Source organism: Pezoporus wallicus, unplaced genomic scaffold, assembly GCF_028554395.1.
Source record: "Pezoporus wallicus isolate ANWC-B61680 ecotype Strahan unplaced genomic scaffold, APGP_CSIRO_Pwel_v1 contig_3486, whole genome shotgun sequence".
NCBI lineage: Eukaryota > Metazoa > Chordata > Aves > Psittaciformes > Psittacidae > Pezoporus > Pezoporus wallicus.
Window position 1 is genome coordinate 1,646,332 of NW_026642292.1, and position 12,474 is coordinate 1,658,805.

General features: G+C 34.5%; 1 protein-coding gene across 13 annotated transcripts in view; it reads left to right on the plus strand.

Annotated features, from left to right (window-relative positions):
- CEP128 (centrosomal protein 128) overlaps window positions 1–12,474 on the plus strand; it is a 140,147-nt gene that overhangs the window by 92,235 nt on the left and 35,438 nt on the right. For 9 of the 13 annotated variants that reach the window (XM_057428445.1, XM_057428437.1, XM_057428434.1 and 6 more), the window contains 3 exons: window positions 4,821–4,898; window positions 6,723–6,836; window positions 10,497–10,605. The exons of 2 other annotated variants lie outside the window; for them this stretch is intronic. In XM_057428445.1, the coding sequence (XP_057284428.1) occupies window positions 4,821–4,898; window positions 6,723–6,836; window positions 10,497–10,605 (301 nt within the window). The remainder of the gene's footprint in view (window positions 1–4,820; window positions 4,899–6,722; window positions 6,837–10,496; window positions 10,606–12,474) is intronic. 2 more of the 13 variants (XM_057428440.1, XM_057428441.1) reach the window with 2 other exon arrangements.

Here is a 12,474-nt window from a genome sequence, read left to right on the forward strand (position 1 = left end):
CTTTAGGATTATATGTATTCATTATGTCATACAGCTTTCTGATTTCTGGGAAAAAATTAACAGTACTTAATTGTCCTCTATGTCAGGTGCTTCTGACATCCTTTTTTGCCTTTTATCTGTGTGGCTAAATCCATCTCTTTTAGTAGAGTGTAGTCATTAATCATACAAGTATGGCATTTGATCCACATTGAGAAGGTTGCTGTGCATTTCGTTAAATTACCAGACCAGTTCTGTGTGCCAGCTTTTTCATCATGTTTCCCTCCTATTCTACAGTGTGTTCTTTTGCTGCCACATTCTTTGTTGAATTTCCCCTATAAAACGTGGCTTTTTTATTTTTCTGTTCTTATTTGCCATTCTTTTCATTGGTTTTATGAAAAAGGCACACATTTCTGTCCCTGAAAATGTTAGCATGTGACTTATCCTATTCAAATCAGTTCCCAAACTGCTCAGAAGACTGAGAATTTTAGAATATAAAAGGGTCTGTTCTGTTTAAGACCAAAGGTCAGCCTAGCCCAGCTATAGGCGCTGCAACAATGGCCAAATTAAAATGCTTAGGGAAGTAGGGAAGAGTTTATGAACAGGACTGACATATATTTTGTTTCCCACTTATTCAGTCTGATTCCAGCTATTCAAAGCTCAGAGGCTTCCAGACATAGATGTAATTTCTATGAATTTGGAACCCTTCCATGGTCTTCCTCATTCATGAACTTGCCCAGTTTTATGCTTAAACCCATTTAAAATTTTCTCTTTATGTGACTTCTTTTTTCATGCAAATTGGTCATTTCTCCCCTCTGTCTTCCTGGCATGAGAGTCCTGTTTTTTTTCAGTCATTGTATTTAATAATTTCTTACATAGAAACAGAACTCCATGGCTTTGATCATTCTTGTTGATCTTCTCTGACCTTTTCTTCTTTCTATTTTGAAACAGAAGTCTCCAGCTGCACTCAGTTGTCAAGATGGGTTGACCCTGTGGATTTGTACTCAGGAATAATTGTATTGCTTTTTTCCTCTTTCCTGATTATATCCAGTATTGTTTGTCTGATTGATACTGAACACTGAATTAGCAAGTTCTTGGAAATATGTATCATTATTCCATGATCTACTTCCTGAGCAGTAATGATTAGCTTAGAGCCCATCATTTTGTGTGTGAGGTTGGGTTTAAATTTTAAGAATCTAAAAAACCTTTCAAAGTAGCATGTATCATCCTTTATCCACATGATTCTTGATGAAACCGAAAAAAAACAAGGACTGAACATGCATATAACCTAAAGGCTGGTCTTCCGCTTTCAAGATTATGTTTAATAATGTAACTAATGTGGGCTAGCTGAGGCACAGCTGATAGTTTTGTTTTTTTTTTTTTGTGTTCCATAAAAAGTACATGAAATAGAGGGGATATATTTAGGAGACACTTGGGGAGAATAGACAGTGTAGACATGTGGTTTTTAGCATTGGAATTTAGAGAAAGAATTGAAAAATGGGATGGCTTAAGGCATCATTTAGGGCCTGAGTTCCTTTTATTCTGAGAACAGATCACAGGCTGTCTTTATTAACATGGGGAGCGAGAGGGCAAGGGCAAAAATCTTTGTAGTTGGAAAAAAAAATTGCTGCAAATTGAATATACTTTAATGCATACTGAGGAGCCACTACATTAAATTTGTCCTGTGTCCCAGGCAATTTTATTTCAACTCTGTGTGATACCTCAAATGTATATTTTTCTGCAGTTCATAAGTAAAATACTTTAGCAAAATGAATTAGGCAATACATACTATAAGCTTAAAATATTTATGGTTTAATTTGGTATTGTGCCAAGAAGAGACATTGTGAGGGTGTTATGATTTTGGGGTTATTTCCTATGGGGAAGGATTCTATGTCTGAAGGGGTAGTGAAGTTTTTGTGTTCAAAGTAAAACTTTGTGGACATGTGTCCCATCAGATCTTGATGATACTGGGATGACTGCAAAACATTAGGATATAGTATCTTGTTTCACATATAGTTAAGTTTAGATTCCTTTTGGTCTGCTGTCTCTCATATATTTCCCAGCCTTAGAAAAACACATGCAGACCAGTACCAGGGGCTACTCTGTGAAGCAGCAGCAAACATTGCATCTCATCATAAATTAATGAAGTGGAAAATTAATGCTTTGATGAACATAAGGCCATTGTAAATGAAGCATGAAATATGAATGAATACTGCTTTAATGTGGTAAAAGTGAAGTGGTTCATTCTTATGAGAGGTAAACATTAGAGATTGATAGATACCTCTGGGCAACTTTACTTTCAAGTTGAGATGTATAGTAGCATTTTGAAAACAGGAAAGAGGTATTTTATAGATGTAAAAACATTTTTACACTGTAATCTGTGAAAAACACTTTATACACAATATGTAGGCTTCGTGCCCAATTAATATATTACTGCAGGTTCTCTAATATTTTTTTGGTAAAGAAACAGATATGTTTCAGGAAAAATTAGTTTTTATTCCTTACAAAATCTTCCTAGGTGAATTTTGCAAGACTTCTTACGAAGATAATACAGTAAATTTTAGGTTTGGTCCAAATGCAGCTAGCTAAGTGTGAAATATAAACTTCCTTTCTCCTGCAGGAGGGGAGAAAGAAGAATTTACTGTTTTTTGTTATAAGAAAAAAATCTTTATTAATTCTGACCGAGTTTTGTTAAAATGTAATAGAATTAATGTGTTAGTATAGAAGAGGAAATATTAATTTGTTTTGGGTTCATATCTAAATTATCAATGCCTTATTTTCCCTGTCTCTATTTTCTTGTTCTCACTAATGGACTAAAGTATCTGGTTTATTCTGTTTCACTTTTGACAGTTCTTCCTGTACTTCTTGGAATCTAAAATATCCTTCCTTGCTGGCCAATCCTTTTATCCCATTTTCTAGGCTTCTTAATCTTCCTATTGTTCTTGAAGCAACAATTCACTCAACCTTCTCATGGAATTCTTTCCCCTTGCCTGTGATAATGGAGCTGTTATTGTTCTAATAATTTTGACCACAATGTATTCTTATTCTCTTCTGTGCTGTGTGAAGAGTAGAAATTATCCTGGAAAAGGGGCCAGATTTGTGAGTTCCTGGCTATTTTTTTCCTACTGCATCTTGCATTCCTACTGCAGAATATAACAGTGGGAAAAGAGAGCCCTTTTTTAGCTAAGCATGCAATCTAAAAGTAAAAGTTTATTCTAAGAGGGTGGGAGATTATTGTTTGAACCTCATTAGTTTCAAAAGTTAAAAAAAAAACTAATGCAACAGTCATTTAACAAAGTAATTTTATAGAAATAGGTTCCAATGTTGTCAGCATGTTAACTGCCAGTGCAATTTTTTCCTAATTACAGAAAATTAGGTAAATTATTTTACATACATTATACTTCTGCATGCATATGATTACAGAAGCAGAAAAAACAGTCCCGCATTCACTACCTATTCTTCTTTATTGGCTGAATATTGGTTACAAGTTCAGCCCTGCAAGGTGCAAGTGAATCTCATTGCTTGTGAAACTTGACCTTCATTAGTTATGGAAAACATATTTCTTGCTATCTTAAAATCTGAATATTTGGAGCTGTTAGGAAAGAAGCAAACAATAAGACAGACATCATTGCTTCTAAATGGATGGTGTGTCTGCACTTGGGTTTACTCTGTTCAGTTCTGTTTCTATGCTCCTCACTCTCCCCTCCATCTTTTTGGAGTAGAGTGCACTTGTGCTGAGAGGTTCCCAGTGTTTGGTTTTTTTTTATCCTGGTGTGATTGAAAGTTTTAGTCTCTTTAGGTCTTAAGCCTGGGACTAAAAGGGGATGTCTTTTATGTTGGTCAGATGGTGACTTTCCAAGACTAGCAGCAGAGCTTTTGTAGTTAAGGGCAAATTAACTCAGTTTGCAGACTTTACAGCATAACCATATTTGACTTCAGGATTGATGGATTGTATTTGTTGTATAGATTTTTGCTTTAAAGTGCCAGGGCAGTAACATGGCTAATGATAGCCATTATTATTAGAATGCATACCAGGTTAACAGAACCTTAGCCAAAGAAGTGTAATTTATAGAACTGTGGAGGAAATGCCAACTGTTCAGAAACTGTAAGCAGTATTGTTTCTCTACTTTCTCTTCAGCAAATAATAGAAGGGCACCTTTTGAGAAGCTCCAGAGTAATCTGGCTTGTGGGGCATAACTACTCTTTATATGTGACTAACCCACCTGTGCAGAAAACCCAAAACAGGATAATAATTTTCTTCAGTTCCTTGTATCTTGCTACGCACTAGAGTTTTTGTGTCGCTGGTTTGAATGTGAAATCTTGTTGTTGAGTCCAGCCCTAACTCTCCCTAGAGTGGTAATTCATTCTTCAGCAGTACATATATCTAAAACAAAAATATGAAATTTGATTGTTTTATATTCAGCTACGTGCTAACTGCACATAATCGTATTTGGGAAAAAAAAAGTTTCTACTATGTCTTTAGCTACAAAGATATAAATGTTGTGAGTAAAGATTTATATTTTTGTTAAATGCTTTTTACTCCCTGAAGTGCAATAAAAGAAAATTTCATACCGAAGGCTACATAAACTCCAAAACTGTAAAAGTATTGTTTTGCTTCAGTAAACTGGTAACTATTCAGAGAGACTCAAATTAAGGAAACTCTGCTGTATGTTTTATTTTGTCCTTCTTTTTTCTTAACAGCCTTCTTACTGTTGACCTGTTTTATTTACAGACACATACATATCTGTAGACCTGTTTTCCATAGATATAATAGGTTTTTAATGTCTGAGATGGCTGGAAGAATTGATTAACGTTTTTGTATTATCTTGTGTTCTGTTCTTTAGCATACTCAAGTAGCTTTAGACCATCTGGAGACTGTTCCTGAGAAACTGAGCCTGTTAGAAGATTTCAAAGATATTGCAGTGAGATAGATTTCCTATGATTCTTTTAGTATTTCCAAAATATTTTGTTTAATTAATGTCCTCTTCAGATGTATACATTAATTAATAAGATATGTAACATGACATATGTGCATATTATATAGACAAAACATAGAGAAACCTATTTTCATGTTTTATGAGGTTATAAATTTAGTCCTAATTAGTAATATTGCTGAGATACTCCATAATGTAAACAAACATTGCTAACTGGGCATAATAGGTCAAGTCCTAATCGCTGGTTCAGAATATTTGTATTAAGTGCTGAATTCCGATATGCTGATTGTTAAAAAATGAAAATTTTTAAATTAAATAAATTATACCACGTTGACAGTAGTGGTGAAGTGTTGTCAAGTCATAAGCCTCATATCAGATCTTCAGTGGGTAAGTGGCTAAACCACTGTATTATTATTGCTTTCCATATATGAAGTTGGTAGTTTACTAAAGAGAATTTGGAATCTCATGGCACAATATAAGTTTAAAATCAGTATTAAATCACATATCAACAAATGCATAATGAGTTGCATTTTATTTGCTGTGTAGAATTTCTCATTCTGAGGTACTCATAAGCATTTCAAAACATATTTGTTTACAACATTTGTTATTTTAAATGTACTTGCACAAGGTCATGTGTTAATAATTGTATGCTGTTTTATTGTTGTCATCATCAACAGTTAGGAACACAAGTGCTAGTTGAAATATTTGGGTTTTTAAAGAAAAATATTTTTGAGAGTATAGCTTTAACTTCACATTCCAGGTAACCCCAGAAGAGCTTTTTGCTCTGATGGCGATTGACATTTGCCCTTTGTTTCTGATGTTCTGCATTGTGACAGGAGAAATTCTGCTCTCAGCTGGGCAAAGCAGAAGCTTGAATGTAGGGTTTCTACAGTCACCTTCACATGTGCATGCTTTTGCTTAATGTTACAATGAAATGACGCTGTCATTTTCTGATTTGCTGTAGTTATCACTTACCCAGCATTTGTGAGATTGGAATTCAAATTCTTTGTCTTAATTTAAGCTCTGTCCTTCTCACTGATATTTAATTTTTAAAAAGTTTTCTTTTTCTCTTTAAGGAAAGAGTCCTTACCAACAACTGCATACTGTTTATTACATAATTTATTATTCAAGAGAACTAAACTTTGTATCTTAGTCATGAGTATGATGCCAGTTTGGAGTTTCATTAATTCCTATATTTGAAAATAATACATTGGATATTTTGTACAATAGTGTATTTTATTCTTAAGGAGTATGTGTGAATGAAGTATTTCAAAGCTATTAATTGCTTTCCATTACTAGCTTGTTCTTCCCTCAGTGTTTTCATAGGAAGGGAGAAGGAAAGAGAAAGTAAGTCTTTGGTGATATCTCACAAGTTGTTTGGTAGTTGTAGTCATTCAAGAGAATGATTATCTAGTTCAGTGGAAGATGTTTTGTTTTCTCATTTGAAGATAGTTCTGTTTAGTCCATATCCTTAGAATGTTGGGTTTTATTTTTTTGGGTTTTGTTTTTTTTTTTCCAAGTGCTTAATATTTTGCCATTACAGAATTTCTTTCTTAGAAGGCATAATATTAATGAATTTTGGAGTTACAAGCAATCTTTCACCATTTGAGAATGAGGCTGTTCACATTCTAACCCATTTTCATTTTAACATTACATGCTTTTGTGGGGCTTCTGTATTTCAGCCTCTGAAAGATAGTAATTAATTAATTCTTGCTGTATTGAAAATTCTTGGTGATATCTGTGTTTACAGCCAACATTTATTAACTGCTTGTCAGATTATGAAACCATTTAGATCTTTCAATCCATTTCTAGGAGTCCCGTTGCCGAAGGGAGATTATTGAGGAAAGGTACACAAAATATAAAGAACTGGTATGTTCTTTACAGCAACAGCTGGAAGATTCAAAACGAATAGTTCAACAATTCAAGGTATGTGTGTGTACTCCACTTTTGTTTCCCTGTTACTTGCAGTCAGCCGCGTAAGTTTATTTGATGCATATTAACTCCTAGTACAGACACAGACTAAAATCACGCATGAATGTTTCTGTTTTGTGTAGCTGCCATGGCTGATGTAAAATTCAATGACAGAAGCTTGTCTTCATTGTAAAGTGCCATGGATGTTTTTCAAAAATGTTTAAAATTTCAAAGAAAAGTGTCTTACTAAATCTTACAACTCTGAAGGGTTTACCTGCTTTATGAAATTGCTGTCTGCAGCAATTTTTTGATTGGTTTGTTCAATTTCCCCTTGTTCTTTCATGTAAAAGGTAAATGCAGAAATCTGTTTCTTTCATGAAAAGGATGATTAATTTTTAGATTTCTTATTATGATTTTTCAGTAGTTGCCGTTTGCAGTCTTTACAAAAGATAAGATGTCTGTTTCATGCATAAAATCCAGGCAAAAAGGGCAAGTGGTTAGAGATCACTCAGTGGACTGATAACAGGGCTAGGCAAAATTTCCTAACTCCATGCAAGACAAATCCAGTGCTCTAGAAACATTGCCTGTAATGAGTTTACCTTTCCAACTATTGACACGCTTTCTTTCTCTTTGTAATAGCTTGTTCGTTGCCATACCATTTGTTACTGAATGTCATTGTGGTAGCAGCTTACTTTGGTAAAACTACAGTTTCTTGTGGACATGACTGAAATAAGTGATCAGAGCTGAAGAACCATGCTAGTATTTCAGCTACGTATCACAGTTGAATCAAGATACTTTAGCAATGAATCTTACCAGTTTCTTTAAGCGTTGAGCTAAAATCTACTATATACATACTGTGTATAAAACCCCTTTGTTTGTGTTCCCCACCTCTTCCATAGTGGCCTTCCTTCTGTAAAATGAAGGCATACTTAGCAGTAGGTCTTTTTAAAAGTCAAAAAAGCAAAATAAATACAGAGTATTTTGGCTCAGTTAAGTTGCTGTGGTAGAAGAAGGTATTAAGCTGCTTGAAAAAGCCATCTTGCTTTTCTGCCAGAAAGAATTGAAACAGGACAGATTTGGTTTCAGTCTATTGCTAATGATAGTCTTCGCTTTCTTGAATTTCTCTTGGCTTCACACAAGAGTTACTAATTCAGTAGCCTCTGAAATTTGGATAACATTGAAAAGCTAAGTGGAATGCAATCAGCTGATGGTAGAATGTAATATTGCAGTAAGCTGACTGAACTTACTGAGCTCGTGTGATTTGAACTCTATATTCAGAATCCAGTACAAATCTGATTCCAAAGCAATATTTCCTCTTTAGACAAAAGAGAGCATTTAATGGCTTCCATTTAGTTATGCCTAATTGGGATTTTGCATGACATACAGTACTCTTTGCTGTCATGGCTGTTACAAATAGAACAGAATGTTCAAAACCAAGTAACAGACGGGAGCTAATCTGATTTTAGTGATCAGGCTAGCTTAGTCTAAAAAAACCCTTTATAATGCTTGCCTTTCTCACCCTCTCTTGGAACTAACTCAAATGCATTGCTATTTATTTTTATTTATTTTACTGTTTGTCAACTGCTTGTCTTTGAAATTGATTGGTGGAAGAATGTAGAGTTAAGGACATCAAAATTCATTCTTATAGTTTTGATTAATGCTCTATAGATAACATAGTGCTTTTGCTGTACAAAACAGACAGTTATTTGGTAGGTGATAAGAAAATGCATGTTTTTAGAAGGGAGTTCTTGTAAAATTTGTGCATTGACCATTTAAGATAAAATTATTTATGGAATTAATCTTTTTCCTTTGTTATGATCTTCTTTCTAGCCTTTCATGTTATACAGCTCTTTCCGTTTCCTTGCCAATATTAATCTCAGACAGGCATTATCTAATCCTGTGTCCGAGCCTCTTCATTTTAAGGAGTAAACATGAAACTGATGTTGAATGTTCCCCTAATAGCAGTTACTTTTCTTCCTTTCTTATGATTTCATTTGTCCCCGCGCAGTCTTCCTACTCCTTTGTAGTCTTGTCAAATGGCTATAAAATACCTGCTGGGTAGAAGCCCAGGAAAATTACAGTTCCTATTTGTATGTGTTAAAATGTAAGATTGCCAGCAATGAAGGAGGCCAGAGTCTGTCAGAATACCATCAAGTACAACAGTCATGACTTTAAGAAAGGACAAGTGATAGTAGATAAAGAAGAAGTTGGGGGAAAAGAAGATAAATATAGCACATACAGTAAAATAAATAATAAAGAATACCATCTGAAGCAAAATCAAAAGGGAAAGCTAGAGGAAAACTAAAGATAAATGTTATGATTGATAAATGTAAATACTTTAGTTTAGTTTCCCTGCCACAAATTACTGACATTCTAGTCAAATACAGCATACAGGTGTAACTGTAAATGAAGCACATGAGTAAAGAGAAAGCCATTTTGTATTGCCAATGTTGGTAGAAGCTCCTTGCTTGTTTAAAAGCTCTGTTCTAAAATAGCATTTCTGGAAGCAGATTGAAAAGACAAAAACTTTTCTTATTCTTTAAAAGTTGTTATTGTTCTATGTACACTATAGGTATTAAGTCTCACATCAGCACATAAGGGGATTAATATGTATAATTCCCATTAGTCTTAATAGGAGTAAATCCCTTTTCAGTGATGGGGGACAAAAGCTCATTGTATCTCTAATGTTGAATTTTATTTTGTTTTCTGTTTAGTTTTCACATCTTTTTAGCAGCATGAATGATAAATTGCAAAATATTTTAACAAAATTCCCTGAGGCTGTTTATGGTAAGAACTCAGTAGCAAAACTGAGTGTTTTATGAACTGGTGCATTTGTGTATTATTGTCTCTTCTCATTTAAAGAAACTGAGTAATTTGGATACTAAGCCAAGCTTTTAATCTTATTTTGGAAGGTATTGCAACTGGGGTCTACTTGCTGCAATGCTAATAAAGATATATGGAGATTTTTGTTTAAATGGCCTTTTTAAAATGATCCTTTTTTAGCTTATAGACCAAATGACTTCACTGTCATTCAGCTGTGCTGAATGGGTCTGGCCATAAATAGGAACATGGTACTTCAGACTTCAATAGTTTTACAAAAAAAATGAAAAGCAGCTTCAAGTATTTTGATATGAGAAAACAATGAAGTTTCATTTCTTTCAGTGGCAGGGAAAATGAATGTAATTTTTATTATTACCTTTTTTCTGATTCTCCTCACCATTCCACTGTGGGCAGCAAGGGGAAGTGAGTGGGTGGCTGTGTGGTACTTTAGTTGCTGGCTGGGGTTAAACCATGACAACAACATGACCATGGAACTTCACTGAATTAATGTGGACCATTCATTGATGAGGGATTCATCATTCACTGATGTCTGCCCTGCTTTGTCCTGAACTGTTGATGTGATGTGAACAGTAAACTTGCTGTAGTGACAAAACCTCACACTATTTCTAATACTTTTCTCAAGGCAAAGTATTTTTTTTTTTTTTTAGAGAGATTGTGTGATGAATTGGGCTTGAAATTCAGAGACAAATTAATTTAAACCTAACTGCAACACTGAGAATTCTGCAAATTCAAATCAGTATTTTCTAGCATGGGTGAAATCACAGCATATGCCTGTATGTGTGCTGCTGTATGTTTTTTTGATAAAGTTTACAGCTGTTTATTTGGCTTCCACAGAATGTGAAAATGGATGCTGAAATGTCAGATACAGAACTGGTTGCTCCGTCTTCTAGTTGGCAAACTCAAAACAGCTTTTTGTCCAGATCACTGCTCTCCAATTCAGGTTGTAAGTATCGTTTCATAGAAAAAAATCTACTAGTAATGTATTTTTTTCTCTGTTTTACTTGAAAGAGTAAGACGCTCTACTTTTCAACAAAACAGAAGTAATGCTAGAACCATCTTAAGCGTCTTCCTGTGTTTTGGCTTTAGATACTAGACAGATGCCTTTGTCTAGGAAGTACTTCATTACATCCCACTGATAGTTGTTTAACTTTATTTAAGTGGGACATACAATATATTCTGTCACCCAAATTTATGCCAACAGAAAAGGGCTGCACTTAGAAAAAGTGGACTTAGATTCTGGATCTCTGCTTGAAGAATTTTACCTGTGTAAACTGAATATCTTTTCGGGTACCAGCGAGACATCCTCAGCCAAGGTTTCTTTCCCAGGTCTTTCATTTGTACTAGTTAGTCTGTGCTTGTGTAGCAGTTTAACAGTGAAAGTTGAATTCACTAATTCTGCTTCTATTTCAGTAGTTGTTTTTAACTATTCTTTCTGTCCCTTAGTGCATATACAAGTGCAGGTCATGCAAGGCTATGGGATTTCTAATACAGCTACAAGCTGCTCAATAAAAGATAGGATATTAGATTTTTATCTGGAGGAGATACACCTTTGCATAAGTGTCAAAATTAACTTAAAAACCCTTAGAAAGGTTTTTTTGGGGGGGTTTGTTTGTTTTTTTTTTTCTTAGAAGGGTATGACCTTCCATTTCTTTTTAATATAGCCAATTTGTGTACTGGGAACCTATTCAGTAAGTTGCATTCTATGTAATGGCAGGTCCTATTTCAGGCTTCATTGCACTTTCAAACCTTTGCATTGTAGAATGAGTGCTGCAGTACATTACTGCTCACCAGTAAGTCTGGAGTTGATCTGATGAGGTTAAAGATAATTGGTTTCTTTTCCCTTTAGAATCTGTGGGTTGTGATTAATGTATTTCTGCAGAGCATACTGAATAACAGTGTTAGGAATAAAGCATAACAGCAAGTGCCTCCATCTCATCTGTACTTCAGGAATAGTTTCCCCTGACTCAGAGTTGTTTTTCCATTTTTCCTAACCTCATCCCTATCAGTCTTGCAAGTCAAAGTATAATTCAGCCTGGTATAGAAAACAAATAATCCATACCTTGCGGGCATGTTGGACTAGATGACTTCCAATAGTCCCTTCCAACTTCAACAGCTCTGTGATTCCATTGCAAAAACTTGTTGAAATTTAAAGAGGCAGCATAAATGTTCCTAAAATATTGCAATATCTTTATACTGCTTAACCTGAATGGAACTTGCTACGGCACTGTTGCTTTAGTAGTTTTTAATCAATTTTAGGCAACTGTCAGGGAAAAATGATCCATGTGATCTGAATACCTATCTCATGATCCAATTGTGCATATTTATTCTCTGATTCAACTGTTTTTTTTTTTTACCAGCACTAAAAAGAAGGAAGTTAAAAAAAAAATTGATGAATGGAAGAGACAGTAGTGATTCAATAAGTCAATAATTATGAAATATTTGCAAAGTCTTTAGCATTTGAAAACATGTTCAGGCATGGCCCGGGGGCCATGGCTTCTTCTTCTTTTTTTTTTTTTTTTGAAAACTTTTAGGAAGGTATTTTCCACATCATAAATTAAGCTGATCTTCATATTTCATATTTTCCAAATCCCAGAGCTGTGCTGAGAGTGTTTTTAATTTTGCTCTTTTGCCCAGATGGTAAAAAGCTATTAAAAAAAAAGGGGGGGGGAGGGCGGGGGAGGGGTGTGCAGAATGACAAAAAATGTAAAGAAAACAGTGAATATGTTTTACTTTTTCCTATTTGATTTTAAGGGAAAGAAACTGGATACAAAAATCTTTAGAGTTTGTTTCTTGCATTCTATAAAAATCCATT